The sequence below is a fragment of the Ochotona curzoniae genome, unplaced genomic scaffold, assembly GCF_017591425.1.
Source record: "Ochotona curzoniae isolate NIBS_2020 unplaced genomic scaffold, NIBS_Ocur_1.0 contig_2861, whole genome shotgun sequence".
Taxonomy (NCBI): Eukaryota; Metazoa; Chordata; class Mammalia; order Lagomorpha; family Ochotonidae; genus Ochotona; species Ochotona curzoniae.
Genome location: NW_024465620.1, coordinates 2,105,964 through 2,132,785, shown reverse-complemented (window position 1 = coordinate 2,132,785; position 26,822 = coordinate 2,105,964). Strand labels below are relative to the sequence as shown.

Here is a 26,822-nt window from a genome sequence, read left to right as displayed (position 1 = left end):
GGCCCAGTTGTGAGGAGGAGAAAGTGAGATGAACTCAGTAGGCGTATAAAGGATGCTGAGCCCCTTGGGATAGGAGCCAGAGACCCCACAGAGGTACCTGGCCAGCCCTGCGTGCACCCCAGCGTCCCCACTGTCTGCTGATATTGTAATCCTGTTGTTGGCCGGCCAGTAGGTGTGACCTAAATCCCAGGCCTTCCTCCACCCTCTACCCTGCTCTTCATGGAAAAGGCCTCATGCCAGGAAGCCCTCCACTCCACCCCCGGCCCCAGCTCCACACCACTCCCTGCTCCCGAGGTCTTTTTGGGGGCGGTGTTGGCCCAGCCGCCTTCCCCTTGGCGCCCTCTTAGCTCCCCAGCCGCTATCTGGCCTTACTCTGCCCGAGGCTTCTGCCTCTCCAGCAAGCACTGTAGCCCCTCTTTGTCTCTCTGTCTCTCTCCATCTGTCTCCAAGAGTTGGTGGAAAATGCAGTGGAAAGATGTGCCTAGGAGCGGGCATTGGCATTAAGACACCCATGGTCCACAGAGTGTCTAGGGCTGGATACCCAGCCTCACACTCCAGACTCCGGCCCTGGCCCTGGGGCCACTGGGTCACCACCTCCAGGTCAGCCTCCAGGCACCCCTCCAGCCGAGGCAGCATCTGCCTGGCAGCCGGTGACATCAGGTACACTGTGTGCTCTGATTGGTTTGCGGCAGGAGCAGAGAAAGAGCAGGGGACTTGCTTGGGCTTTAAGGAGAAGGGGAGGAGAGGAGAGCAAAATAGGAGAAGGGCAGAGGCTGAGCTGAGCAGGTGCACTGGGAACCGGCCTGTGCTGCGCTATAGGGCTGGGGGGCGGCGGGCAGACTGGGGCTGTGTGCCCTCAGGGGTCGTCCCACATCTGGTCAGTGTCTTGATCAGCTTCCAACTCTTTTTCTTAAAAAGACTTTGCTTATTTGAAAGCCAGGGTTACAGAGAGAGAGATGAAGAGAGTTTCCATCCTCTGGCTCACTCTGCCAATGGCTGAGGTGGCTTGGGCTGGGCTTGGAAGCAGGAGTCTCTTCTGGGTATCTCCTGTGCGTGGCAAGGGGCCCGAGCCCTTGGGCCTTCCTCTGCTGCTTTTCCACATGCAGTAACAGGAAGCTGCAAGTGGAGCAGCCAGGACTTGAACCGGTGCCTATATGGGATACCGGTGTTGCAGGTGATGGCTGAATCGACTCTGCCACGATACCAATCCCATGTCCTACCTGCCGGATGCTGCACCTGCTTGAAGGGGGTCCAGGTGAATCAAAAAGACGAGGCCTCTTCTTTGAGTGAATTTACATTGGGGTGGGTGGGTTGTAGCCAAACTGGGTTCTGATGTAAATGAGGGAACTGTTCAGACAAGAGCAGCTTGAACAAGAGTTGTGGTTCTTCACTGTATTGCAGTGCTGTGGGGTGGGGATCCTCCGGCAGCACAGCACGCCCCAATGGAGGTGAACTTCTGGGGTACAACCCTGCTGAACTTCTGGGGTGTCCTGCCGCCAAGGGACCTCAGGGCCCAAGATGGATGCTGGGGCTCCAGCTCTTGCACTGCAAGCCAGCTCACAGGGATAAGGAGGGCTGAACGTCGAGAAGGCGAGAGACGATGTCCCTCACTATCCTCTCATGCCACTTTGAATGAGACTTCCGGGCAGTGACCGGCAACACGTCCCATCCCGCGTGTGGTCAGACCTAGCTGCAAGGGAGGTTTGAGAAGCGGCAGGGAAGGCTCTCAGTGGGTGTTGTGCCGTCTACTTCGGGTGCTGAGTCGGCAGCCAGCAGGCAAGCGAATAACTGATGGCCCCAAGCCAGCGTCCGCCAGGCCAGTAGGAGGCGATGAGAGGGAGGGTGTTCTCTGGGGAGGAAATGCTGGGGCCAGATCTGTAAGAAGCCAGAACCTTGGGCCTGGCGTGACGGCTCAGTAGCCAGTCCTCTCCTCTTCAAGAGCCAGGGCCCCATATGGCTCTGGTTCGTGTCCCAGCTGCTCCACTTCCCAACCAGCTCCCTGCTTGCAGCCTGGGAGAGCAGTGGAGGACGGCCCAAAGCCTTGGGACCCTGCACCCGTGTGGGAGACCCGGAAGAGGTTCCCGGCTTCGGATCAGCTCAGCTCCGGCCGTTGTGGCCACTTGGGGAGTGAATGGAAGATCTTTCTGTCTCTCCTTCTTTCTATAGATTTGCCTTTCTAATGATAATAATAACAATTAAAGCAGAACCTTGCAGACTATCCCCATCCCCTGCCAACTGCCAGTTTCTGAGCCCCTGGGTCCCTGGCCTTGGATTCAGTGTCCTCCTGCTTGTTGCTTGGTCACGCCTACCCCGTGCTGACCTCAGGGACTCCCCACCGGCTGCTCTCACAGCCTGGAATCCTCTCCCCCTGCATTGCTGCACGGCTCTCTCGCCCCCACCTTCAGGAGTTTATGCAACTAATATCTCTTCCATCTCACTCCATTCTATAAAAAAAATTATTTAAAAGGCAGCTACCCCCCCCCCCGATGTTTGCAATGACTAAGGCTGCTTTAGACTAAAAACTAGCGCTTGAAGTTTCTCCCAGGTCTCCAACTGCTGTTGGGTCCCCGTGTGGGAGGAGCCCAAGCATTCAGACATCTGCATCTGCTTTCTCCAATGCAATGTCAGAGAGCTGGATGAGCAGGGGGACAGCCAGGACCCAGCCTGCTCCTGTGGGATGCCGCGTGGCACAACCACAGTCCGTCTGCCTGCTGCTTGCTTTTAAAGATTTATTTATTTTATTACAAAGTCAGATATACAGAGAGGAGGAGAGACAGAGAGGAAGATCTTCCGTCCGATGATTCACTCCCCAAGTGAGCCGCAACGGACAGTACTGCGCTGATCCGAACCTGGGAACCAGGAACCTCTTCCGAGTCTCCCACGCAGGTGCACACTCCCAAAGTATTGGGCCATCCTCGACTGCTTTCCCAGGCCACAAGCAGGGAGCTGGGTGGGAAGTGGAGCTGCCGGGATTAGAACCGGCACCCATATGAGATACTGGCATGTTCAAGGCAAGGAGTTTAGCCGCTAGGCCATGCCGCCGGGCCCAGATTTATTTATTTTTGGGCCCGGCACACTGGCCTAGCGGCTAAAGTTCTTGCTTTGCATGCACCAGAATTCCACATGAGCGCCAGTTCGTATCCCAGCTGCTCCACGTCCCTTCCAGCTCCTCCCTGGGATCTGCACCCGTGTGGGAGACCTGGAAGAAGCTCCTGGCCTCGGATCGGCTCAGCTCTGGCCACTGCGGTCACTTGGGGAATAAACCAGCCGATGGAGGATCTCTCTCTCTCTGCAATCCCTTCCCTCTGTAAATCTGCCTTTCCAATAAATAAAAAAAAATCTTTTTAAAAAATCTTATTTTCAAGGCTGATTGACAGAGGGAGAGGGATGGGCAGAGATCTTCCATCCACTGCTTTGCTCCCCAAATGGCCATGAGCAGGTGGAGCTGGGCCAGGCCCAAAGCAGGAGCCAGGAGCGCCATCTTGGCCTACTACATGGGGGCAGCAAGGGCTCAGGTACTGGACTATGCTGCCTTCCCAGGCACGTTAGCAGGGCGCCGGGTGGGGAGCGGAGCAGCCAGGACTCCGACATGGGAAGCAGGTGTCGCTGGCAGGCGCTGAAGCGCCTGCACTAGTGTGTGCCCTCCGCCTGGGCCAGGATGCGTGTGTGTGATCTGTTGTGTCTGCAGCATCTAGAACAGTCCCTTGCCAGAGGAGCTGCTGCAGACTGTGCCAGACCCCACGGGGGCGGGGTCTCATCCCCAGGGTCTCCGGTGGGGAGGGAGAGATGAGAGAGTCACGCACCTGCTGTGTGGTACTTGGTTCCCAGAGGAGCAAGGCTGGACACATCTGCTGCCCACGCCAGAGGCCTGGGCCTTTTGCATATCTGTGTGCTTATAAGCAGTTTCTTAAACAGAAACCCCAAAATGTGTATTTTATGATTATGTTTCTACAACCTAGGCACGATTATATTCATTTAATTTTTTTTATGTTTTTATTTTGATAATCTTTACATAGTTGATTAGGACACAAAGAGTCAAGGGCTATAGGAAAGTGGGTAAGACCATTGTTTCCACATTTTTTTCTGTATCTGGGGTAAAGGGGGAGATAAAGGGAGAAGCCCCACCCAGTCCCCCTCAGGTCCCCGACGTGGGGCACGCTCCGAGAGCACTCCTCAAGTGGTTTTGATAGTTCAGCAGTCCTGAATTGCTGCCAGTCTCAGCTTTCCCAGCATGATGAATCTCTCCAGAATCCACCGTAAAGTCTCCGTTTGCCCAGATTTCTTAACTGCCAACACATGGCTGGGGCAGAGGACTGATTTGTTCTGTCCTTCGTCCTCTGTTGTGGTGCCAGATGTCCTCTGCTCACCGGGCTCATCCTCCCCCTTCAACCACCAGAATCCCCCTTTGGGGCACCGGTTCATGTCCCGCAGCCCCACTTCCCATCCAGCTCCCTGCCTGTTGCCTGGGAAAGCAGTCAAGGATGGCCCAAAGCCTGGGGACCCTGCACCTGCGTGGGAGACAGAAGAAGCGTCTGATCAGCTCAACTCTGGCTGTTGCAGCCTGTCGGGGAATGAACCTGATGGAAGATCTTTCTCTCTCCTTCTCTCTGTAAATCTGCCTTTCCAATATACAAAAAAAAAAAAAAAAGTTTTAAAAAATGCAGACAGACAGAGAGACCTCCCATCTGCTGGTATACTCCCCCCAGACACTTGCAACAATCAGGCCAGAGCTAGAGCTGGGTGTCCCATGTGAGTGGTGCCTGGGACCATCCTCCACTGCTTTCCCAGGCCACTGGCAGGGAACTGAATTGCAACCGGAGCAGCCGGGACTGGAACTGGCACCCATATGAGATGTTGACTCCACAGGGGGCTTAACTTGCTACGCCACAGTGCCAGTTCTTCTCTTGTGTGTGTGTGTGTGTGTGTGTGTGTGTGTGTGTGTGTGTGTGTGTGTTTTTAATACACTAAAACGCCTGCCCTTACAAGATGATGTGGGGAAGTGGACAGTGGCAGGGCACGAGCAGGGAGGGATTCCAGCAGGGCAGGGCTGGCTCACACTGGGGCGGGCAGGTGGCTTGCCTGAAGGAGGGTGGCACCCAGGGCTTGAAGGAGCAGGGGAGAGCAGAAGTGAGAGCCTACCAGGGCCTTTCCTCTGCCTGGCCCCATGGGGACAGTCCGCCTGCCTTGCACCTCCTGTGGCCATGGCCGCCCAGAGCCAGGAAAAGGAGCGTGGGTCTCTGGTGTGCTGGGGCTGTGGCCAGGCAGCGGGTGTGCAGGCCAGGCTCTCTGGCCCTGGCTGAGCTCTCTCCCTCTGTCATGTTTCCTCTCTCCGCCCCCAAGTCGAGCTTCGACCCCCACCACCGCTCCCAGCCCAGCTACGAGCGCCCCTCATTCCTCCCTCCCGGACCTGGACTTATGCTCAGGCAGAAGTCAATTGGTAGGTCCCAGCGGCAGCGGTGGCGGGGCGGGGCGGGAGTAGGGGACAGGGGGAGGCCACGGGCCTGGCAGGTGGGACCTGTGCATCTGGGTGGCTGGGTAGCTGAGCCCTGGCTGCTCTCTGTCCCGGCTGTGTGTGCCCCCATGTCCCTGGGGCCTCAGGCCAAGTGGGAAACATTGGACGGAGTTTGTTGCGTCCTTGAACATAGGAGCCCTCCTGCCGGAAAACTTTGGCATCACCTGCATGTGAAGGGAACGTCCGGGAAGCGAGGGTCCCGCGGGAGCCCCCAGGGGGCTTCTGAGTCGGGCACAGCACCTGCCCCGCCTTGCCCATGCAGCCCAGACACTCTTGGGCTGAGCGCATTCTGTGCGTTGCCCGCAAGCAGGTGCATGTGTGCTTGCGTGCGTGCGTGCGGGTGCGGGTGGAGGGCACCCAGAAGCGGGCCAGGTCTGGAGACTGAGCCCAGGCGGCTCAGACGCAGCTGCGGGACCCACTGCTCCCAGCTTTGCGGCCCCTGCACCCCATAGCCGCCCGCACCCCACCTCTGGGAGAACCACCTGCCGTCACCCCCTCTCGTCCCGGGCTCCCTCTTGGAAACGAGAGCCTCGGTTAGACGGGCGCAGGTGTAACGCACCGAGGGCGGCTCTTAACCGCATTTCACACCTGCCCTGGGAGAGAGACAGATAAACCCGCGCCTCGGTGCGGTGGCAAGAAGGCGCCCTCTCGTGGTCCTGCGTCGGCGGATGGCCCTGGCCGTGCTGGGTTCCTTAAAAGCCCCTGGCTGGCACGTCCCGGCACTCTGTCAACCAGGCGGTGTGCGGCAGAGGCGAGAAGGGCGCGGGGTTTGGGGGTGGGTGACGCGCCCTCCCTGCCCTCGTCTTCCCTCTCCATCCCTCTCCATCTCCCCCCGCAACCCACCACCCACAGGGGCTGCAGAAGACGACAGACCCTACCTGGCGCCCCCAGCCATGAAGTTCAGCCGCAGCCTGTCCGTGCCCGGTTCCGAGGACATTCCCCCGCCGCCCACCACGTCGCCCCCAGAGCCCCCTTACAGCACCCCGCCCGCACCCTCCTCCTCGGGCCGCCTTACGCCCTCTCCGCGGGGAGGCCCCTTCAACCCCAGCTCGGGGCACACACCCCTGCCCGCCTCCTCCCCGGCGTCCTTCGACGGACCCTCCCCTCCGGATGTGCGCGGTGCCGCCGGGGGCCGAGACAAGAGCCTGTACCACGCGGGGCCCCTGCCGCCGGCGCACCATCACCCGCCGCACCACCACCACCACCACGCGCCGCCCCCGCCCCCGCACCACCACCACGCGCACCCCCCGCACCCGCCCGAGATGGAGACGGGCGGCGCCCCCGACGACCCCCCGCCCCGCCTGGCCCTAGGGCCGCAGCCCAGTCTGCGCGGCTGGCGGGGCGGCGGGCCCAGCCCGAGCCCGGGGGCGCCGTCGCCTTCGCATCACGGCGGCGGTGGCGCGGGGGTAGGCGGCGGCGGTGGCGGCGGCTCCCCTCAGGCGCCGGCCCTGCGCTACTTCCAGCTGCCCCCGCGGGCCGCCAGCGCGGCCATGTACGTGCCGGCGCGCTCGGGCCGCGGCCGCAAGGGCCCGCTGGTGAAGCAGACCAAAGTGGAGGGCGAGCCCCAGAAGGGCGGCCTCCCGGGCGCCGGCGCGCCGCCCTCCTCGCCCGCGTCCCCGCAGCCGACGCCCTCGGCCGGGGCCGCGCCGTCCGAGAAGAATTCCATCCCCATTCCCACCATCATCATCAAGGCCCCGTCCACCAGCAGCAGCGGCCGCAGCAGCCAGGGCAGCAGCACCGAGGCCGAGCCCCCCACGCAGCCCGAGGTGGCGGGCGGAGGAGGAGGAGGTGGCGGTTCCGCCCCGAGCCCCGCGCCCGTCCTGTCGCCCGCGCTGCCGTCGCCGTCGCCCGTGCCCACGCCCGCGTCGCCCAGCGGCCCGGCCACCTTGGACTTCACCAGCCAGTTCGGCGCGGCCCTGGTGGGCGCGGCGCGCAGGGAAGGCGGCTGGCAGAACGAGGCGCGCCGGCGCTCCACGCTCTTCCTCTCCACCGACGCGGGCGACGACGAGGGCGGCGGCGACGGGATGGGCGCGGGCGCGCCCCCCGGGCCCCGCTTGCGCCACTCCAAGTCCATCGACGAAGGCATGTTCTCGGCCGAGCCCTACCTCCGGCTGGAGTCGGCGAGCGCGGGGGGCGGCGCGGGCTACACGGGCTACGGGGCCGCGGGCCGGGCCTACGCGGGCAGCGCCGGCGGCGGCAGCAGCGCCTTCACCAGCTTCCTGCCGCCGCGGCCCCTGGTGCACCCGCTCACGGGGAAGGCCCTGGACCCGGCCTCGCCGCTCGGGCTGGCCCTGGCCGCGCGCGAGCGGGCGCTGAAGGAGTCCTCGGAGGGCGGCGGCGCCCCGCAGCCCCCCGCCAGACCCCCGTCGCCCCGCTACGACGCCCCGCCGCCCACGCCGCACCACCACTCGCCCCACGCCCACCACGAGCCCGTGCTGCGCCTCTGGGGCGCCTCACCAGCCGACCCTGCTCGCCGGGAGCTGGGCTACCGGGCAGGGCTGGGCGGCGTGGAGAAGGCGCTCCCGGCCAGCCCGCCCGCCGCGCGCCGCTCGCTGCTGCACCGCCTGCCGCCCGCCGGGCCCGGGGTCGGGCCGCTCCTGCTGCAGCTGGGGCCCGAGCCGCCCACCCCGCACCCCGCCGTGAGCAAGGCCTGGCGGTCCGGGGCCCCCGAAGAGCCGGAGCGGCTGCCCCTCCACGTGCGCTTCCTGGAGAATTGTCAGCCGCGCGCCCCGACGGCGAGCGGCAGGGGACCGCCGGCCACCGAGGACGGGCCCGGGGCGCCCCCGCCGCCTCCCAGCCCCCGCCGGTCGGTGCCCCCGTCGCCCACGTCGCCGCGGGGCGGAGAGGAGAACGGCCTGCCGCTGCTCGTCCTGCCGCCCCCCGCACCCTCCGTGGACGTGGAGGACGGCGAGTTCCTCTTCGTGGAGCCGCTGCCCCCGCCCCTGGAGTTCTCCAACAGCTTCGAGAAGCCCGAGTCGCCGCTCACGCCGGGGCCCCCGCTGCCACTGCCCGAGCCGCCGGCCCCAGCCTCGCCCCTGCCCCCCGCGCCGTCCCCGGCCGGGGCCGCCCCCGCCCCACCCGCCCTGGACTCCACCGCCTCGAGCCTGACCTCCTACGACAGCGAGGTGGCCACGCTGACCCAGGGGGCCCCCGCTGCCCCCGGGGAGCCGCCCCCGCCGGGCCCGCCCGTCCCCGCCGCGCCCGCCGCGCCCGCCCCGCAACCCGGGCCGGACCCTCCGCCGGGCACCGACTCGGGCATTGAAGAAGTGGACAGCCGCAGCAGCAGCGACCACCCGCTGGAGACCATCAGCAGCGCGTCCACCCTCAGCAGCCTGTCCGCGGAAGGCGGCGGCGGCAGCACGGGCGGCGGGGGCAGCGGCGTGGCCAGTGGGCCCGAGCTCTTGGACACCTACGTGGCGTACCTGGACGGCCAGGCCTTCGGGGGCGGCAGCACCCCCGGTCCGCCATACCCGCCCCAGCTCATGACGCCTTCCAAGCTGCGGGGCCGGGCACTGGGGGCCGGCGGAGGCCTGCGGCCCGGCCCCACGGGGGGCCTCCGCGACCCTGTCACCCCCACCAGCCCGACCGTGTCGGTGACAGGGGCTGGAACCGAGGGGCTGCTGGCCCTGACCGGCTGCTCGGGACCCTCGGCGGCGGGCGTGGTCGGGAGTCCAGTGGCCGTGGAGTCCGAAGTGCCCCCGGTGGCCTTGCCGGCGGCCTCCTCGCTGCCCCGGAAGCTGCTGCCTTGGGAGGAAGGCCCGGGCCCACCGCCTCCACCCCTGCCGGGACCCCTGGCCCAGCCTCAGGCCTCCGCCTTGGCCACCGTCAAAGCCAGCATCATCAGCGAACTCAGCTCCAAGCTGCAGCAGTTCGGGGGCGCCTCAGCAGCCGGCGGTGCTCTGCCCTGGTCCCGGGGAGGCGGCGGGGGAAGCGGGGACGGCCACCACACGGGAGCCAGCTACGTCCCCGAGAGGACCTCCTCGCTGCAGCGGCAGAGGTGAGGGGGCGCCGGGGCACCCTCCCCACACCTGACCCCTCTGGCAGCAGAAGAGAAAGGAGGGCAAGCTGGCGTGCATGCGTGCAAGCACAGGGCTCCCCAAACTGCCTCTGATTCCCTTATTCCCTGATTCCCTGCCAGGTCCCTAGGGCGCCCCACAGACTGGCTGAGAGCACAGAGCTGTTAGCGACGGGAGCACCAGAGCAGAAGTGGCTTAGTTAGACCCCGTGGGTTCCCTACAGGCTGCTTAGGGTCCTTGGGAAGTGGGGGACATGGGTAAAATCTAGAGAGATCTTCATGGAAACCGGGGTGTCTCCCACTCTAGGAGACCTCAGCACCCTGGAGATGGGAAAGTGGGGCGTCCCAGCTCTTTGTAGACCTTGAGGGGGGTAGTGGATGCTTGGGGATGTGGGAGATGAGCAGGGAAGAGGTTTTTCCCATGAGCGCAGCGTGCAGGTGGACCGTGCCCTCTTGGAAACTGGCAGCCTGTGCTTCTGGCTGGAACTCAGGCTCCTGGGGCCTGGCGTGGGGAAGGGTGTCTAGGCGTGGCTTGCCACCCACCCTGGAGTATTCTGGCGGGTGCTTTCCTGGGACTCTCCCCTGCTGTGTGTATGGGGGGCAAGAGAGACCCCCACAGTGCTGGAGAGCAAAAAGGGTCTGTGAGGAAAGCACTGCAAACCATCCTGGAAGCAGCAGGCAGGGCCGGCTAAGGAGCAGTGCAGGGAGCCAGCCAGCCGGGGTGGGCACACGGGGCAGGGGGGCACACGGGGCAGGGGGCACGCACGGCCAGGCAGTCAAGGGATGAGGGGAACCGTCTTCTCCCCTTGTTTCTTCTCTTTCATCTTCCTCTCTTCATCTCTCTCTCTGTGTCCCTTACCCCCCCTCCATCTCTCTGCCCCCTCCCCCAGACGCGCACCCTCTCTTTGCTCCTCTCTCCCTGTCGCCCGCCCGACTCCCACACCGCTACGACTGGCCGTGACCCCAAAGGCGGTGCAGCATAGTGGCCGAGAGCTCGGATCCGGGGGCCCTGTGACCCCAGGCTCTGCCACGTCCTAGCTGTGTGTCCTTAGACAAGTCACTTCAGCTCTCTGTGCTGACTGCTAAGGGTCACCTACGTGGTCAGGGCTGGCGTGGGGGAACGCAACGCGCTTTAGCACGATGCCTGGCACGCCTGGCACGCGTGAGCGGCAGCGAGTGGTGGCGATGATGGTTCTGTTCACTTAATGTCTCTTTTTCTCTCATCTCTCTCAACTGTCGCCCTGTCCCTGTCCACTCGCCTGCCTCATCTGCGGGGGCTCCATGCTCTCCACCCGTACCCTCTGCCTCTCTGCCACTCTCCCTGTATCTTCACCGCCCGCCTGTTTCTCACCCCTGCCGGCCCGTCCCACCCCACCCTCTCCTCCTGCTGCCATCTCCACCCGCCCTTCCCCTCCCCTCCAACCTTACCACATTCCAGACTCTCCGAAGACTCCCAGTCCTCACTCCTGTCCAAGCCAGTCAGCGGCCTCTTTCAGAACTGGTCCAAGCCACCTCTGCCAGCACTCCCCACCGGAACCGCCATCTCCCCTTCTGCCGCAGCGGCTCCGGGGGCCACCTCCCCCTCGGCCTCCTCTTCCTCGGGGTCCACTCGCCACCTCCAGGGCGTGGAGTTTGAGATGCGGGCCCCGCTGCTCCGCCGGGCCCCGAGCCCCTCACTGCTGCCCGCCTCGGAGCACAAGGTCAGCCCCGCGCCCAGGCCCTCGTCGCTGCCCATCCTGCCTTCCGGACCCCTCTACCCGGGGCTCTTCGACATCCGCGGCTCCCCGACGGGAGGCGCGGGAGGCTCGGCAGACCCCTTCGCCCCTGTCTTCGTGCCACCGCACCCCGGAATCTCCGGAGGGCTAGGAGGAGCTTTGTCAGGGGCCTCTCGCTCCCTCTCACCGACCCGCCTGCTGTCGCTGCCCCCCGACAAGCCGTTTGGCGCTAAACCTCTGGGGTTCTGGACCAAGTTCGACGTGGCTGACTGGCTGGAGTGGCTCGGCCTAGCTGAGCACCGAGCCCGGTTCCTGGACCATGAGATTGACGGCTCTCACCTGCCCGCCTTGACCAAGGACGACTACGTGGACCTGGGCGTGACCAGGGTGGGCCACCGCATGAACATCGACCGGGCTCTCAAATTCTTCCTGGAGAGGTGATGGCTGGCCTGGGCGGACCAGCCCGTGCCACCGGACCCGCAGCCTGCTGGGCTCCTGATCTCTCAACGCCCCCGCCCTTCCCCCACTACTTCTTCCCGGGGCCAGGGACTCTGTGGAAACTGCGCCCTGCCCTGCCCTCGTCTCCCAGGCCTGCGGTCACCAGGTGGCCTCATCTAGGCCGGACACTCGCACCTTGCAGGAGGGGGCAGCTGACACCAGACTGTGTGTGTGTCTGGGAGCAGAGGGGAGTGGAGGAGGAGGAAGGGGTCGTGGTTTGGGGGGGGAGCGGACAGACAGAGCCATAGAGGGTCAGCCCTGAGCCTGACTGGACGGGGACCGCCCCCCCAGGTCACAGGAGAAGGGGGTGCCCTCACATTCCACCACCTGCCGTCCCTCAGCCGCCCTTCCTGCTCCCTCCTCCTGCCCCTGCGTGCTCCCTGCTGCCCGACGCACACAGCTGCCCAGCTCCTGGCACGCTCGGCCTTGGCCCCTTCCCGCTGCCCACCTCCCCGGCTGTAGTTTTGCACACATTCGCTCTCTGGCTGGCTCGCACACGCCGCTTCGCTCACAGCGTGCGGAGCCCTAGTGTCCTCGACCCCGCACGCACACTGCAGTTCCTTCTCTCGCTTCAGGACCCCTGCTCCAACTCTCGCTGCCGTGCCCCTCCGCCACCCTCTCCACCGCGGGCCCTCCTCCCTCTGTCTTTTTCCATATACCCCTCCCCTCATCCCTGCTCTCTCTGGACCCATGCTGCAGACACACGTGGGACACACTGCCCATCCCCGTCTCCCTGCCCACCCCTCGCCGCCCCTGGCGCACCTGCTCGCTCCTGCGCTCTGCGGACCTGCGCTCACTTCCGCTTTCTCGCCTTGGAGCAAACCCCCACTCCTTACCGCGCCCGCCCCTCCCTGCCTCCCACAGCGAGCCTATCGCATTGCACTGGCACTTTCGCCGCACCTCGGGCAAACTTGCCTCCCAGAACCGTTTCTGAAAGGCCCGCCCCTCCTCCCGCGCCACCCCTCGCCTGCACCCCCTTGCACGCTGGCTCCTCAGTTCCGGGGCGATTTTCCTGTGCCCCACTCATTACACCTTGGGGTCCCTCCCTGCGCCGGGCCGAGCCAGTCTTTCCCTGTCCCCCTTTCTGCTCTCACCTGTTACACTCACTCCCCCTCTGGCACGCCTGCGCCCCCTCGCTGTCCTTGCCGCAGCCCCCCACCCGCCGGCCCCTGGGCCAGGGGACCCACCGCCTCACCCGACTAATCCTTCTCTCTGGGACGCCCTCTCTCCCGCATGGCTCTCTCTCCCGCACGCTTCCCTCTTCCCCTGATTCCCAGGGCTTGGGAACTTGAAGCCACCCCTCTCCTGCTGTGGGTCAAGGGGGGCTCAGGTCCCCCATCCATGTTCAGCTGCCAAAGAAGGGAGCTCCCCTCCTTTCCCCCAACCCACTCCTCCTCAGCTGCCCCCTACCCCCGATGGGGGGGCGCTTAGTCCTTGAGGGGAGGGGACAGTCCCCTCCCCTCACCACGTCAGGGATCTGCGGGGAACCTTGTGGGAGGGTTGCGGGAGGGGGGAGGGGTGGCCAGGGGAGGAGCGGAGGTCGTGCTGAGCCCCTCCCCGCCCCCTCCCCCTTGTCGGAGCCCCCCGGTCCGCAGGGGGCCTGCGCGCGCCTGTCTATCAAGGGCTTGTTCATTCTGGATGGGTGCCGCGGGGCAGGGAAGGGGAGAAGGGGCAGGGAGGGGGGAGGAGAGGTTAGGAGGGAAGGGGGAGGGTCTGGAGGGGGGGCGGCGCGGGGTGGAGAGACAAAGCAAAAAGAGAAACGATAACAAAAGATGAAAATACGAAACAAAACCCTAGAACACACACACACTCACAAATCCAGAAAAAAAAAAAACCTGAAATAAAAGCCCGAGAATTGTCTTCCAAGGGGGGGGAGGGAGGAAGAAGAGGATGAAGCGTTTGGTTCTGTCCAAGTGGGGCTCTGCACGCTTGGAAAAGCCCTGAGGCCTGGGTCCTCCCTTCCGCGGACCTCAGTTTATCCAAGGGAGTGGGGCCCAGGCGTCCATCTGCAGGGCTGATGACTGGGGAGGCGGGGTTACCACATGGGGGCTCGTCCCTACCCCCCATCACCTCCCTCCCCCTCCCACGACTCCCCACCAAGATTTTGCGGAGAGAAATGGCTTTTGTACCAGGTCATTCTTTATAATTAAACTCACAGTATCCACCCCCCTCGAGCCGGCCCCGCCTCCTTCCTGGGGAGGCCACGCCCGCTCCCCTTCGGGGTTTTGGGGGGCAGGGGAGGGGGGGTCTCTCCGGAGCCCATGGAGCGGTGCGCAGGCACAGCCTGGGGGCCTCTTCTCCCCACCCCATCCCACCCGGTCCCGGCCCAAGCTTCAGTCTTCCGCGGTCGGTTCTGCCCCCAGAGCCTCGAGCATGCGCCGCCGCACCAAGGCGCGGCGCAGGTGCAGGCGGTAGTCGCCCAGCAGTAACTCATCGTGGCGCACGAGCTGGTGCGCGAGCCCGCGGGGGCTGAGCCCGGAGCGCAGCAGGCGCGACCGCGTCTGGAAGTCCGCGACCATGATGAGCCACCTGCAAGAGAGCGAGGCCGAGAGGAAAGGAGCGGGGCTTGGGGGTACTCTAAGGTGGCCACAGTCCAGCCTTTGATGGCCAAACCTGCGCCCATCCAGCCTGCCTCTCACGAGGTCAGCCCGTGAGAGGTCAGTCCTGGCCTCCGCCTGGCTCCTTGCAGGCTCTGGCCTCGCTCAGCCTGTTCACAGCATCACGCCCTGTCCAGTTTCCCACCCAGCGGCTGTGCCAGGCCCCTCTCGCTTGCACTTTGGGCGCTTCCCACCCGATCCCTTGAAGTTTGTGCCTCCCTTGGGTTCTGTCCACTCTGCCGCCTCGCAGCTGCCGCCTCGCAGCTGCTGCCTGTCCAGGCTCGGTACACACGCACACTCTACCTTGCTTTTCCCCGACACTCCGAGTCCGCCTCCCCACTTAATTCCGCGTCCTGCCTGGTCTCCCGTCTCCCCTCGGCCGTGTTCAAGGCCGCCCCACCCCTAGCGCCCCCGGCTCACCGGTCCCGGCGGCCAGCCGTCCCACAGATGACGTTCATGTTCTCGAAGCGGATGCTGCTCACGTGCCCACTCTCCATGGCCCCCGGTAACTCGGCCTCCAGCGCCTGCAGCACGTCCAGGTGAGTAAAATCCTCCTGAGGAAGGGCAGGGGTCAGAGAGGTGGGTCGGCGCGGCGCCTTCACCCTGTAAGGTCCCCAGGCTGAGCAGCGCGGTGGCAGTGCTACTTAGAATGGGTGAGAAGGAAGTGGACGGTCCCTTACTGCAGAGGCTGGTCCCTGAAGCGACTTGGTGGGGGCTAGGATTGCCTGACCATGGGTCACCTGTGTGCCTGGGACCCTGACAGAGACCTCCTTCTGAAGGACACTGAATGGCCCGCTTGCTGAATCCATCAGCTGCGGAGCCCTGGCCTCCCCAGCACCCGGCCCTAAGCTGAGCAGAAGCCAAGGGGCGTGGCGTGGAGGAGCGGGCTTGGGGGAGCGGGGCGTGGGGGAGCGGGCGCTCACCGAGGTCTCCATGCAGAGGCAGAGGGGCTGTGCAGTAGGCGGCACTGGAAACTTGCGGATGCAAGGCAGCTCTCGGTCCAGCGCCTCGTACTCAGCAATAACCTGCCGCAGGTACTGCTTCCTGGAGCAGGGAGCAAGTGGGGGCAGTGCCCTCTGTTGTGGGGCATCTTTGCAGGGAGTTGAGGGCAGAGGCCATGGGACCAGGAGCTACTCACGAGGATTTGATGGGCCTGCCCAGACTCCGGGTCTGAATCTCTTCTGGGGTCTCGGGGTCCACAAGGAGGGCTCCTGGGGATGGAGAACTCACTCAGCCACGCTTCTTCCCGCCCCTCCCCAGGAAGAGCCTGCCTGCCAGCCAGCTCTGCTGGACTCCTATTTGGCTCTGCCTGGAGGGGGCACGGGGGCGGGACGCTCAGCTCAGCCTCCCTGCTTGGCCCATCATGTCAATCTGGTCAGGTTGGGTCCAGTCCTCAGCCTCCCTCGCAGCTTTAAAAAAAAAAAAATGAAGCACCCTCTGGTTCAGCCCAGACCTACTGCATTTTATTTTTCTATTGTAAAAGATTTCTTTATTTTTATTGGAAAGGTGGATATACAGAGAGAAAGAGAGACAGAAAGATCTCCAATCTGCTGGTTCACACCCCAAGTGACCACAATGGCCGGAGCTGAGCCGATCCAAAGCCAGGAGCCAGGAGTTTCTTCCAGGTCTCCCACATGGATGCAGGGTCCCAAGGCTTTGGGCCATCCTCCACTGCTTTCCCAGGCCACAAACAGGGAGCTGGCTGGGAAGCAGAGTAGCAGGGACACAAACCAGCATCCATATGAGATGCTGGCTCATGCAAGGTGAGGATTTAGCCACTGAGCCATCATGTCACACCCAGAGTCTATGAGAAGTTGCCACATGGACCCCACTTGTGTTTCTGCAGCCAGACCAGCCTCCACCTCTCTAACCCAGTCACCTTCTCACATCTGTCCATACCCTAGCAACTCTGGCACCAGCCTTTAAAAGGACTGTCCACTGCAGCCTCGTGGTGACCTTCCAAGGTAGCATGACAAGGAGTGGGCATCTGTGCAGTGGCCGAGGTACTTGCTTGGGGACACACACAGTCAGAGGAACTGGCTTGATTTCCTGAGCCCCACTTCCAATCCAGCTTCCTGGGAGACAGAAGTGACGGGTCCAGTCTGTGAGTCCCTGTCACCCACATGGGAGTCCTCGACTGAGGTCTCAGTTCTTGGCTTTGGCCTGGAGCAGCCCTGATACTTGGAGGCATTTGGGGAGTAAACCAGTAGATGGAAGATTCTGTCTCATATAGTGGCAGTAAATAAATGTCCCATGCATATTACCTTCTGTGCAAAAACAGCTGCTGGAATATAGAAAACGCCAACATGGCTGCAGCCTTGGAACAGCCGCTGTCATACACCATGGGCACCCTCATGCCCATTATGCAGCTGAGCCCCACTCCCCATCATGCACCGAAGCCTCACTTCCCATCATGTTCCGAAGCCTCACTTCCCATCATGCACCGAGCCCCACTCCCCATCATGCATCAGAGCCTCACTTCCCATCATGCACCTGAGCCTCACTTCCCATCATAAACCACAGGTGTATCCATGCCCATTGTGCATCAGATCACAGTACAATTCTGTGATTTTTTTAAAAGGGACACAGTGTGTTATTGATGTCCTGCCACAAACCCCATCTCTCTTGAAAACTCAGTTAAGTGCTGCTCCAGGCACCAACCCAAGCCTTTAAAAGGACAACCTTGTGTCTTGTATATTAGAGCTCATTTGATCCTGAGGCTGCCCACACTTCTACATGAATACCTTCCCTTTGCCTTTCCCCTCAGCTCTATGTCCACCTTCTCCTTTCACACCTGAACCAAGGCTAGCCAGAGGTCTCCTGTCCCCACAAGGGAATTGGTGAGCCAGCCAGGAGGCAGAATCGGGGCACCTTGTCGACCTTCGGCTTCTCCAGGTTCCTGTCTCTGCTGTGCATTCTGTCTGTCGATTCCCACCTCCATGCAATGGGAGATGCCAGCAGAGGCAAGGAGCCACGTGGAGCCAAGACTCCGTAGCAGGGACTTGCCCTGCCCCTGTGACCTAGGTGCTCTGTGGGGAAGTGCCTGTCATATGGCCACATCCCAGCACAGCAGCGCACACTGACATCCCCCTGGCTTGGAGAGTGTGCGGTGGGGCATGCTGGAGCAAAGCAGGCTCCCTGGCACCTGGCAGTTAGTTCCAGCTCTCCTTTATAACAGCCCTGGGGTCTGTGCCCAGAGCATGGACACCAGAGGGCTTTCCCTTCTTTATAACCTTCTTCTCTTTTCCTGTTATTTTTTTCAGTCCCGGTCAAGCCACGCATGTCCTGCTCCCATCATGCACCTGCAACTCAGTCCCCATCACTTCTACGATTTCAGGAAAATATCTTGCCTCTTCCGAGTACTCAGTGAGGCATCTCCCCAGACACCACCCATCATACCAAAGCATGACCCCAAATCTTGCAAACTGCAGCTTCTTCTGACCCAAGCTTGCCCGCACTCCACTCAGAGCAGGTGCACTTTCACTTTGCTTTCAAGTTAATCCTGCTTTTCCACTCATCTCTCTCTGCCTCCTCCTCCTTAAATTCTCTCACAAAAACTGGGGCCAAGTCCAACTGAGGGTGTCCCCCACAAGAGGCCCAGGGGGTACCCAAAGTCACACAGCTCACAATGACAAGGTCAGGGTCGAACTCCACATCTGGATCTGAGACAGAAAGTAGAATCTCCCAGCAACTGCACAGGAAGAGCAAGGTGCCCACGTAGGAACCAGTTCGAACTAGCTGGACCTGCCCTGACCTCAGGGGGATTGGAACCCATGTATGTCCTCCACACAGTGTACTAACATAGGGAAAATTACTCCCCCTCTCATGGCAGGGCACTTTAGCGTTGCCATGCCAACCTACAGCCGTGACCATGTAAGGGGAAAAAAAAGACATCAGTTGCTAACTCCCAGGAAACCCACCCCTTTCACATAAATACGGTGAATTTTCACCCCATTGGTGAGATCGATCTGATCCTGTGCTCCTCCTCCCATTCCCCCAAAACCTTCCCAGGGCTTCTCCTTGTCCTCAGGGCAAGCCAAGTCCAAAGTGCTTTTCACCCGCTAGAGCCCATGTGACCAGACGCCCCATCCCCAGCTTCTGCATCCCTGGGCCATGGATCATCTGTAAGACAGCGTCAGCTTCCCGCCCCGCCCCGCCCCCCCCCAGGACAGCAGGCTGGATCATTTCACCCACAGCAGGCTGTGTACATGGATGTGTGGGACCCCCAGGCTGACCTGCAGCCCACACAAAGAACGGCTACACAGATGTACATCGAGACCAGCCGATGGGTCCGCCCAGCCCCATGCCACCTTTCTGGAGCTATGTGGAAGCTGAGTTTCTTGGGGCCTATGTGAGAGGGCAATCCCCTCAGTCTGGGTTGCAGACAATGTGGAGAGATGTTTTTACAATCACGGAGAGGGACCTGAGGGGCCGGTGTGATGGCTCAACTGGCTAATCCTGCAAGCACCAACATCTTATATGGCTGCTGGTTCATGTCCCACCTGTTCCACTTCCCATCCAATTGCTTGCTTATGGCCTGGGAAAGCAGCAGAGGGTGGTCCAAATTGTTGGGACTCTGGCAGCCCCAATGGGAGGCCTTCCTCCAGTCTGTGAAGAGGGTAGAGTCATGGAACTGCCTCATTCCCAGTTGGGACCAGGAACCACTTTAGACAAGAGCCTCCAAAGCGATACAAAATCACCCATGTGGATGTGCACGTGGCCTGGCAGTTAAGGAGCTGGCTGACACCCCAACCCTACAATACAGCTCCTGACCGCAGCTCTTGGCTGCAGCTCCCTGCTGAGGCATGTCCTGGGAGGCACCAGTGATGGTTCCAGTGCTTGGGCCCTGTCACCCACACGGGAGATCCAGATGGAGCTCCAGGCTCCAGCCTGGCCCAGCCCTGGCCACTGTAGTCATCCGAGAGCCAATCAGATGCAGGTGGAAGACCTCCCTGTCTCCTCAGGCTCTGACACGCTGCCCCTCAAATAAAAAATACAGAAGAGAAGAGAGGAAGAGAGGGAGGAATCTAACTGGGGCCTCTAGCTGGGATTCGTATTAAGTAGGATCTAAGGTAGGTTGAGGCTTAAGTTGTTTTATACTTTTTTTTGCTAAAATAGAATAATAATAATAATAACCATTCACCTTTTTCTATTTGTTGTGCAGCCCGAGTTGAGGATCTCTGACTAAAATCATCATGCAAATCCATTAAGGGGTTGAAATGGGAGACCAGGAAGTGAGGAGACTGTGGGACCCTGCTGGGGCTCCAAGGAGCCAGGCAGAGGGCAGGAAGATGGGGGCTAACGGAAGGTAGGAGAGATTGGTTGGCAATGAGCCGTTGGATTCAGATAAACGCGGGAGGTAGCGAGCAGCTTGTAGGAGGTCAGTGAAGCCATCTGGCCGCCACGGAGTTAAGATTCTCGAGCCTCATGGGAAATGTAGTTCTGGCCTCAGCGTATTGATTGGCCGGGGAAAAATGAAGGTGCTCATGGGAAATGTAGTTCTGACTTAAGCATACTGGCCAAATCTCTGCAGAGATTCATGGGAAACATAGTTTGAAGCCCAATGAAGGGTCACCTCCGGATGTCTCTGTTCAGACAGGAACCTTGTCAACGGGGCATGAAGTGGCTGGTACTTGGCGTGGGAGGGACTGACTCAAGGCCACGCTGAGGGCCAGGATGGCTGGATGAACGCGTCCCCCACCCACTCACCCAGGCTCAGTACCTGCCTCCCTGTGCAAGCCGGCGCCCTGGGTGGAGGAGTCCAGTGTCCCCACCTCTTGCTGCATCCTGGAGAGGCGGGTGGGGTAGGTCTCAGGAGGGTGGCCGGAGAGGCTGTGGCTGAGGCCCCCGCCCCTGCTCCGTCTCCCTGCTGTGGCCTCCTTTTCTTTGAAGCCAGGGGCAGGAAATTCCGGGCTGGAAGGCTGTGGCCACGTGGCCATGCGGGTGCCCCTGACCTCAGGGAACCCCAGCCCACCCCAGCTGCTGCCCTCCCATTGCCTGATTTCCCTGCTGCCTGGTGACGCCACCTGCCTCCTGGAGCCCCTGTCCCCAGCCCTCTCTCCCCACTGCTCCTCCCCTCTCGCTGCCTCCCTCTCGCCCCACTGCTCTGCCCATCTCTCTGTGTCTCTCTCTTCCCATCTCTCCCCTCTTCTGTCTGATTTCTCTGCCTTCTTCCTCCCTGCTTCTCTGCTTGCTAGCTCCATCTCACTCATCTCCCTCTCCATCAGTTCCCCCAGTACCACCCCAGCCCCGTGCCCCGTTCCCTCTCATGGCCTTGTGCCTCGCCGTAACCAGCCAGGCCTCTCTCCCTCTCCACAGCCCCCTCTTCCATCCCTCCTCTCCTAGCCACCTCCCCTGCCCTCTGCCATCCCCTGCCTAGTCCCACTTGCCCTCCACTCAGCCCTGTCTCACGCAGGCACTGGGAGTAGACCCAGGCTAGATTTAAACAGAAACTGGGCTCTGGGTGAGCAGGCACCCGGTTGCTGGGATACGGCTGGGGTGGGGGAGGGGCTGGGGTTCCAAAGCAGGGGAGCCCACCGTGGGCTCCCAGCCAGAGCCGTGAGTGAGGGGGCTGGATGTGCCCCAAGCCCGTCCATCTGTCTTCCCGTCTTTCTGGGCCACTGTCAGCCCCACGCCTCTCTCTTTTCTCTGCCGTTTCTGCCCTACTAAGCTTCAGCACCCTGTCCCCAGGGTGGGCAGGTTCAGGACCTGACGTGTCCGTAGCCCAGGCTGAAGCTGCTGGAGGCCGCCAGGTCACCATCCAGGCAGTGGAAGTTTACACACACTTCTTGAAGAACACAGAGCTGCAGGGCCCAGTGCAGTGGCCTAGCGGCTGAAGTCCTCACCTTGAACATATGGGCACCGGTTCTAATCCCGGCTGCTCCACTTCCCACCAGCTCCCTGCCTGTGGCCTGGGAAAGCAGTCGAGGACGGCCCAAAGCCTTGGGAACCTGCACCCGCGTGGGAGACCTGGAAGAAGTTCCTGGCTCCTGGCTTCGGATCGGCTCAGCACCGGTGGTTGTTGCAGCCACCTGGGGAGTGAACCATCAGACAGAAGATCTTCCTCTCTGTCTCTCCTCCTCTCTGTATCTGACTTTGAAATAAAAGTAAATTTTTAAAAAGGCGGTGAACATGGAGCTGCAGCACCTAGATCCTAGAAAAGTCCCACTCAGTTTTTCTGGGTCCTGCTTCCCTCTTGGGACTCTCTCCTCCCCCTCTTTCTCCAAGCAGCCCCTATCTGTTTCTAGTGTCGACTCTTTCTCTGTGGTTGCCACGGTCATAGGCCGCCCATCTGTCTCGCCACCTCTCCCCTCTTTGCACTTCTTCCTCTCTGTTCTTCTCCCAGAGTCCCTAGCAGCCATGGAGGTCTCACCTCTCCCGCCTGCCTGCCCACCAGCCTCCTGGGTCAAGGTAGACCCTTCAGCACCTTGGACAGTGGCCTAGGTCCTGAACAAGCATCCAAGATTGGCCTATCTACTCTTTGCCACCCATCCCACCCAGGGCCTGTGCCACCTTGTGTGTTGTTAAAGATTGATTTGAAAGGTAGAATCTCACCCACACACACTCACACACACACACACACAATATCTTCCATCTGTTGAGTCACTTCCCAACTTCCCAAGGTGGCCACAATGGCCAGGGCTGGGCCAAGCTAAAGCCAGGAACTTCATCTGGGTCTCCCTTGTGCGTGGCGGGTGCCCCAGTGTTTGGACCATCTGTTGCTGCTCCTGGGTGTGCCACTCGAAGCTGGATGGTAAGCCCGCGGCACTCATGCTTTGCTCTGTGGTTCCCTAGAGGCCACGTAGCCCACTGCACCCCACTGCCAGCCCTCACAGCTGTGCCTTATTTCGTAGTTTATTTAAAAGACGAGGAAGGAGGCATATGGGCATGACCAGGGTGGAGTGGACTGGGAGAGAGGGAAATGTTTTTGCCTTCCATTCCATGTCTGCAAGAAGAGAGAGAGAGTGCTGCTACATCTGAGTCTAATTTCCAAGTCCTGACTTCAACCCCAGCTATTGTGGGCATTGTAGAGCAAACCGGTGGGTGGGAATGCTCTTTCTCTGCCTCTTGAGCAAATAAAAAGATAAAAAGAGGGCTTAGCATTATGGCTCAATGGGCTAAATCCTCCCCTTGCAAGCCCTGGGATCCCATAGAGGGGCCTGCTCAAGTTCCTGCTGCTCCACTTCCCATCCAGCTCCTTATGCAGCTTAAAAGAGCAGTGCAAGCTGACCCAGCCAGCACTATGGGCTCTGCCACTCACCTAGGAGATTTGAAATGAGTTCTAAGCTCCTGGCCTCCGTTGTGGCCATTTCAGAATTGAATCAGTAGATGGAAGACCTCCCCCCTTCTCTGTCTTTCTGTCTCTATAGTTCTGTCTTTCAAATAAACAAGAAGTCAGGTTCTACAACCCCGCAACACCAGCCTGGGGCAGTGGGAGTGTCAGCGGGAAACGCTCCCCGGGTTGGCAAGAAAGGGTTCCTCCATAGCTCGTTTGTGGCCTGCGTCTCTTCCTCTGTGTGCATCCACTGCTGTCTTATTCACGCTTCTGCCTCCTTCCCAAGGTCCAGCCTCACCTTTCCATGCATCTGAATCTGAGCTACTGTGTCACGTATCTCTGTACTTTTTTTTTTATTCAATTATTAATTCATCAGAGAGGCAGAAATAACACAGAGAGCCTGCGTCCACTGGTGTATTCCATCCCAGCCCTCCACCCGCTTCCCAATAGCCTGATTAGGACTGGGTCAAGCAAAGCCAGGAGCCAGGAACACAGCCAAGACTCCACCCACTTGGGCCAACCCTACTGCTTCCCAGGATCGGCGGTGGCAGGATCTGCGGTCAGGAAGCGGCAGTGGATGGGTCACCCTGAGGTCAAGCACCGTGTTATGACTGGTGAGCCAGGCGCCTGCCTTGTCACTGCCTGTGTGTGCCTGCCGCTCCTTGCAGCTCCATGCTGTTCTGTGAGCTTCTGTCCATCTCTCCCTTGGCCTCTGCCTCCATCCCTCTATATCCCCATCTCTCTGTACTCTGTGTCTCTGTCTCTCTCCCCCTGGTCTCGCCTGTCTCTCTGCTGCACTGTACCCCTGTCTTCCTTGGCCGTTCACTCCTTCTCTCTGGCCGTCTCAGTCTCACTCCCTGGCCTGGTGCCCAGCTTGGGACACACATCCCTGAGTCAGCATTTTCCCTCCAGTTCTGCTGCAGTGGTGATGGGGTGGGGGGGTATGTGTGTATGTGCTCACAGCCCTGGTTGAGGGGTTTGCCTTCCGCCTCCCAGCTCAGCCCAGCTCTTGCCAGGGTGAGCATCAGAAGGGGCACACATCTATGTTAACAGGCAAGTGTACATGTTTCTGGGTGTGTCTGCCTTGACTTGCAGGTGTGTTTAAGTGTGAAGCCATGGGTGTTGCTCCAAACTCATTAATTCACTCTCATTCATCCATTCTTTTATCTGTTCTTCCACTATCCATGATCCATCCACCCACCCACTCACTCATCCATCCTTCTGTCATCCTATCCATACACCCACCCAGCCATCCACTCCCCCATCCATTCACACATCCACTTATCCATACATCCACCCACCTATTCACACCCTTCTGTTCATCTGTCCATCTATCCATCATCCATCCTTGCATCACCCCACCCATCCATCTACCCATCCATCCCCCATCTGCCCACTTATTAATACCTGTCACATCCAAAGCACTGTATTAGGCAGCAAGGACACAACACAGGGACACGTTCGTGGAGCTTGTGTGCCCAGCAGTCCTCAGGATCCTCCTGCCCTGGGACCCCCACTAGCTACTCCTTCTTCTCGGAGCCTTCCCCTCGCTTGCCATTCATGGCCACTCAGTCTTCTGAGCCCAAGCAGACACTGTCGGCCAGCACTTTCTCAGACCCCCCAGCATTCTGGACTTTCCTTCATCCCAGTCGGTTCATTGCTCATCTGCCTCCCATACTGCACTGTGCTGGAAGTCTTGTCTGTGTTGTTCCCAGTGGAACCCTGGTGTTTAGAAGCATGCCTGGTGCACAGTGGGTGCTCAGAAAGTAGCCAGCACCAACTCAATGGGAACACGACCAAAGGGGAGGGCTCCCTCTCCTGCTGCCCTGTCCAGTGCCCTCCCGGCGAGGGCATCCTGGACTCGAGCTACAGAGCAAAGGCTCCAGGCTCAGAGCATCTGAGCCCCCACGCTTCCCCGGGTCTCAATTCCCTCACCCTCAGATGTGGTTAAAGATTCAACGGGGCAATGCATGCAATTACTATTTTTGGACAATACCGAACATTTTTTCCCCCTCAGCACGTCCTATGAATTGTATTTAATCCTCAAAAACAGCTCAGTGGGATGAAATCTTATGCTTCAAGCCCTTGTCGTCCTGGAATAAATAAATAGATAATAAGAAGGGAGGCGACACTGTGGCACAACACACTTCCACCAGCAGCACCAGCTTCCCATATGGGCACCAGTTTGTGTCCTGGCTGCTCCACTTCCCGTACAACTCTATGTTTATGGCCTGGGAAAGCAACGGAGGATGGTTCAAGTCCTTGGACCTGTGTACCCACAGGAGAGACCCGGAAGAAGTTCCTGGCTTCTGGCTCTGGTTAGGAGTGAACCAGTGGATGGAAGACCTTGCTGTAATTGTGCCTTTCAAATAATGACATACCTACATGAATAATTATTTTAGAAGTTGTGTTTTACTTATAGACGATATTGATTTCAGAGCTGGTGCTTGGGGAGCAGAGCTGGGGGAAGGAAGGCAGAGGGGTCCCTGCCAAACCCACTCGAACCAATACCTCCACATACTCCTCCGAGATACAGGAGAAGCATAAGCATACGCATCTCCAAAGGCCCAAGCGGAGATGGAATGAGAAACTACACGGGCAGTACTGCGTCCAGGGCCACTTCTCAGCCGCCGTCAGGGGCAGTGCGAGCTATTAATATCCCGAGAACCACCACTTCGCTTCTCTGGAGAGGCGCTCGGCCAAGGCTTTGTTTATACAGGCGGATTTTTTTTTTTTTCCAACTTCATATCCCTTTAGGAATTAAAGTTTATCAACTGCGTTTTGGCTGTTGCCGAAGCTGGGGCTCAGAACAAGGGTGACCCAGACAGGGTTCAGATCCAGGTTCCTGCAGGTGCCTGCGCAGCCCAGCCTGGCCCTCTCCTTCCTGCCGCTCCAGCGCTCAGAGCATCCCAGGTCGGCGCACCTGGAGTTCTGGGGGCTTGGATCGACCCCCCCACACACACACACATCTGGGACAAGCGGGGCCTCCCGATCCTCTCCCTCCCCGCCCCAGGAGGAGAGGTGGCGCACCGGGTCCCGGGGACTCCCCTCCTTCCAGGCTGGGGAGGGAGGAAGGGGTGCAGGGGGAGGAGCCGAGGGGAGGAGCCGGGTGGCACCGCGGCGGGCGCGCGGGGCTGCGGTGGCAGCGGCGGCGGCGGCGGCGGCTCGGGGTGAGTCCGCTCCTCCCCTCCCCCTGCCAGGCCGACCCCGGGTGCAGGGGGTGCGGGCGGCCCCGGAGCGCGGGCGCGGAGCTAGCTGCTGCAGAGGCGCGTGGCTCGCGGGGAGCGGGGAGCCGGCGCGCTGCGGCGCTCTCGGGGGAGGGGCACGTGGCCCTGGAAGTGGCGGCTGAGGTGGGGGTGGGTTCCCGAAACACCTGGGTGTACTCCGCCCCTCGCCCACCCTTCCCCAGGGCGTGGGGCACGTTTATCCAATCCATGGCCCCTAAGGACGCAGCATTGCGGCCACTTGAGGTCCCCCACCGTCCCCCTCTTCCTGCAGCGTCTTGGGACCCTGGCATCTTACCCGCCCCCCCACACACACACTTAAAAAAAAAAAAAGAAAGAAACCCGTCCTCTCTGCAGCCCGAAGAGGCATTAAAGACTTCAATTCCCACCAGCCCTTGCAGCATCGGGTCTATGAAACCGCAGCAGTGAGACCGCGAGGCCTGCTGGGAGTTGTAGTCTCCAAGCTTTAACAGGCGCTGGTGGGGGACCGCAGGTGGGAGTGGGGCTGCTGGACGCCCCCGGGGGTCGCTCGAGGTCGGGCCGCTGGCAGCGTGGGGCACGATGTGATGAGGCTTGAGCCGAGCCGTTCTGCCAGCGTCGGCCCTCAGCTCAGACCCCCTTTCACCTTCCGGCGCGTGGGGACGGGTCTGCAGCCCCTTGTCCGCCCTGCAAACCCCCATGGGCTGCCGCCAGCCGCCGCCTCAGCTGCTTCCAAGGACCCGGCAGGGATAAGCGCAGGTGAGTAGAACCATGCCAGGCTCGGGGTCCTGGCCTGCCGCACCGGGGCGACACCTGTCCATCTGTCAGCCCTGATCCGTCTGTGCCAAATGTCTCCCGTGTCCCCCGCCAACCCAGCTGCTGTGTCTGCCCCCAGCCCACGTGTCACGAATTCCCCTTTTCTCACCTGGGTCTCTCTCACTGATGCCCCCGGGCACCCTCTGCTTCCCAACCGACCCCTGTGCCCGGCTACCCCTGTGCCCGGCTAC

At 61.1% G+C, this 26,822-nt stretch overlaps 2 protein-coding genes across 3 annotated transcripts in view; one reads left to right on the top strand and one right to left on the bottom strand.

The window, feature by feature from the left end:
- SHANK1 (SH3 and multiple ankyrin repeat domains 1) overlaps window positions 1-11,683 on the top strand; it is a 34,663-nt gene extending 22,980 nt beyond the window's left edge. For both annotated transcript variants that reach the window (XM_040978333.1, XM_040978335.1), the window contains 3 exons: window positions 5,341-5,437; window positions 6,365-9,509; window positions 10,966-11,683. In XM_040978333.1, coding sequence (XP_040834267.1) covers window positions 5,341-5,437; window positions 6,365-9,509; window positions 10,966-11,683 — 3,960 coding nt within the window. The remainder of the gene's footprint in view (window positions 1-5,340; window positions 5,438-6,364; window positions 9,510-10,965) is intronic.
- A 2,390-nt stretch (window positions 11,684-14,073) lies between these two features.
- On the bottom strand, window positions 14,074-20,276 carry CUNH19orf81 (chromosome unknown C19orf81 homolog). Its single transcript, XM_040978210.1, has 5 exons — window positions 20,060-20,276; window positions 15,476-15,548; window positions 15,261-15,381; window positions 14,758-14,891; window positions 14,074-14,269 (listed from the first exon to the last, which is right to left on the bottom strand). The coding sequence occupies exons 1-5, from the start codon at window positions 20,274-20,276 to the stop codon at window positions 14,074-14,076; spliced, it is 741 nt and encodes a 246-aa protein (XP_040834144.1).
- Between the last annotated feature and the right edge of the window lie 6,546 nt (window positions 20,277-26,822).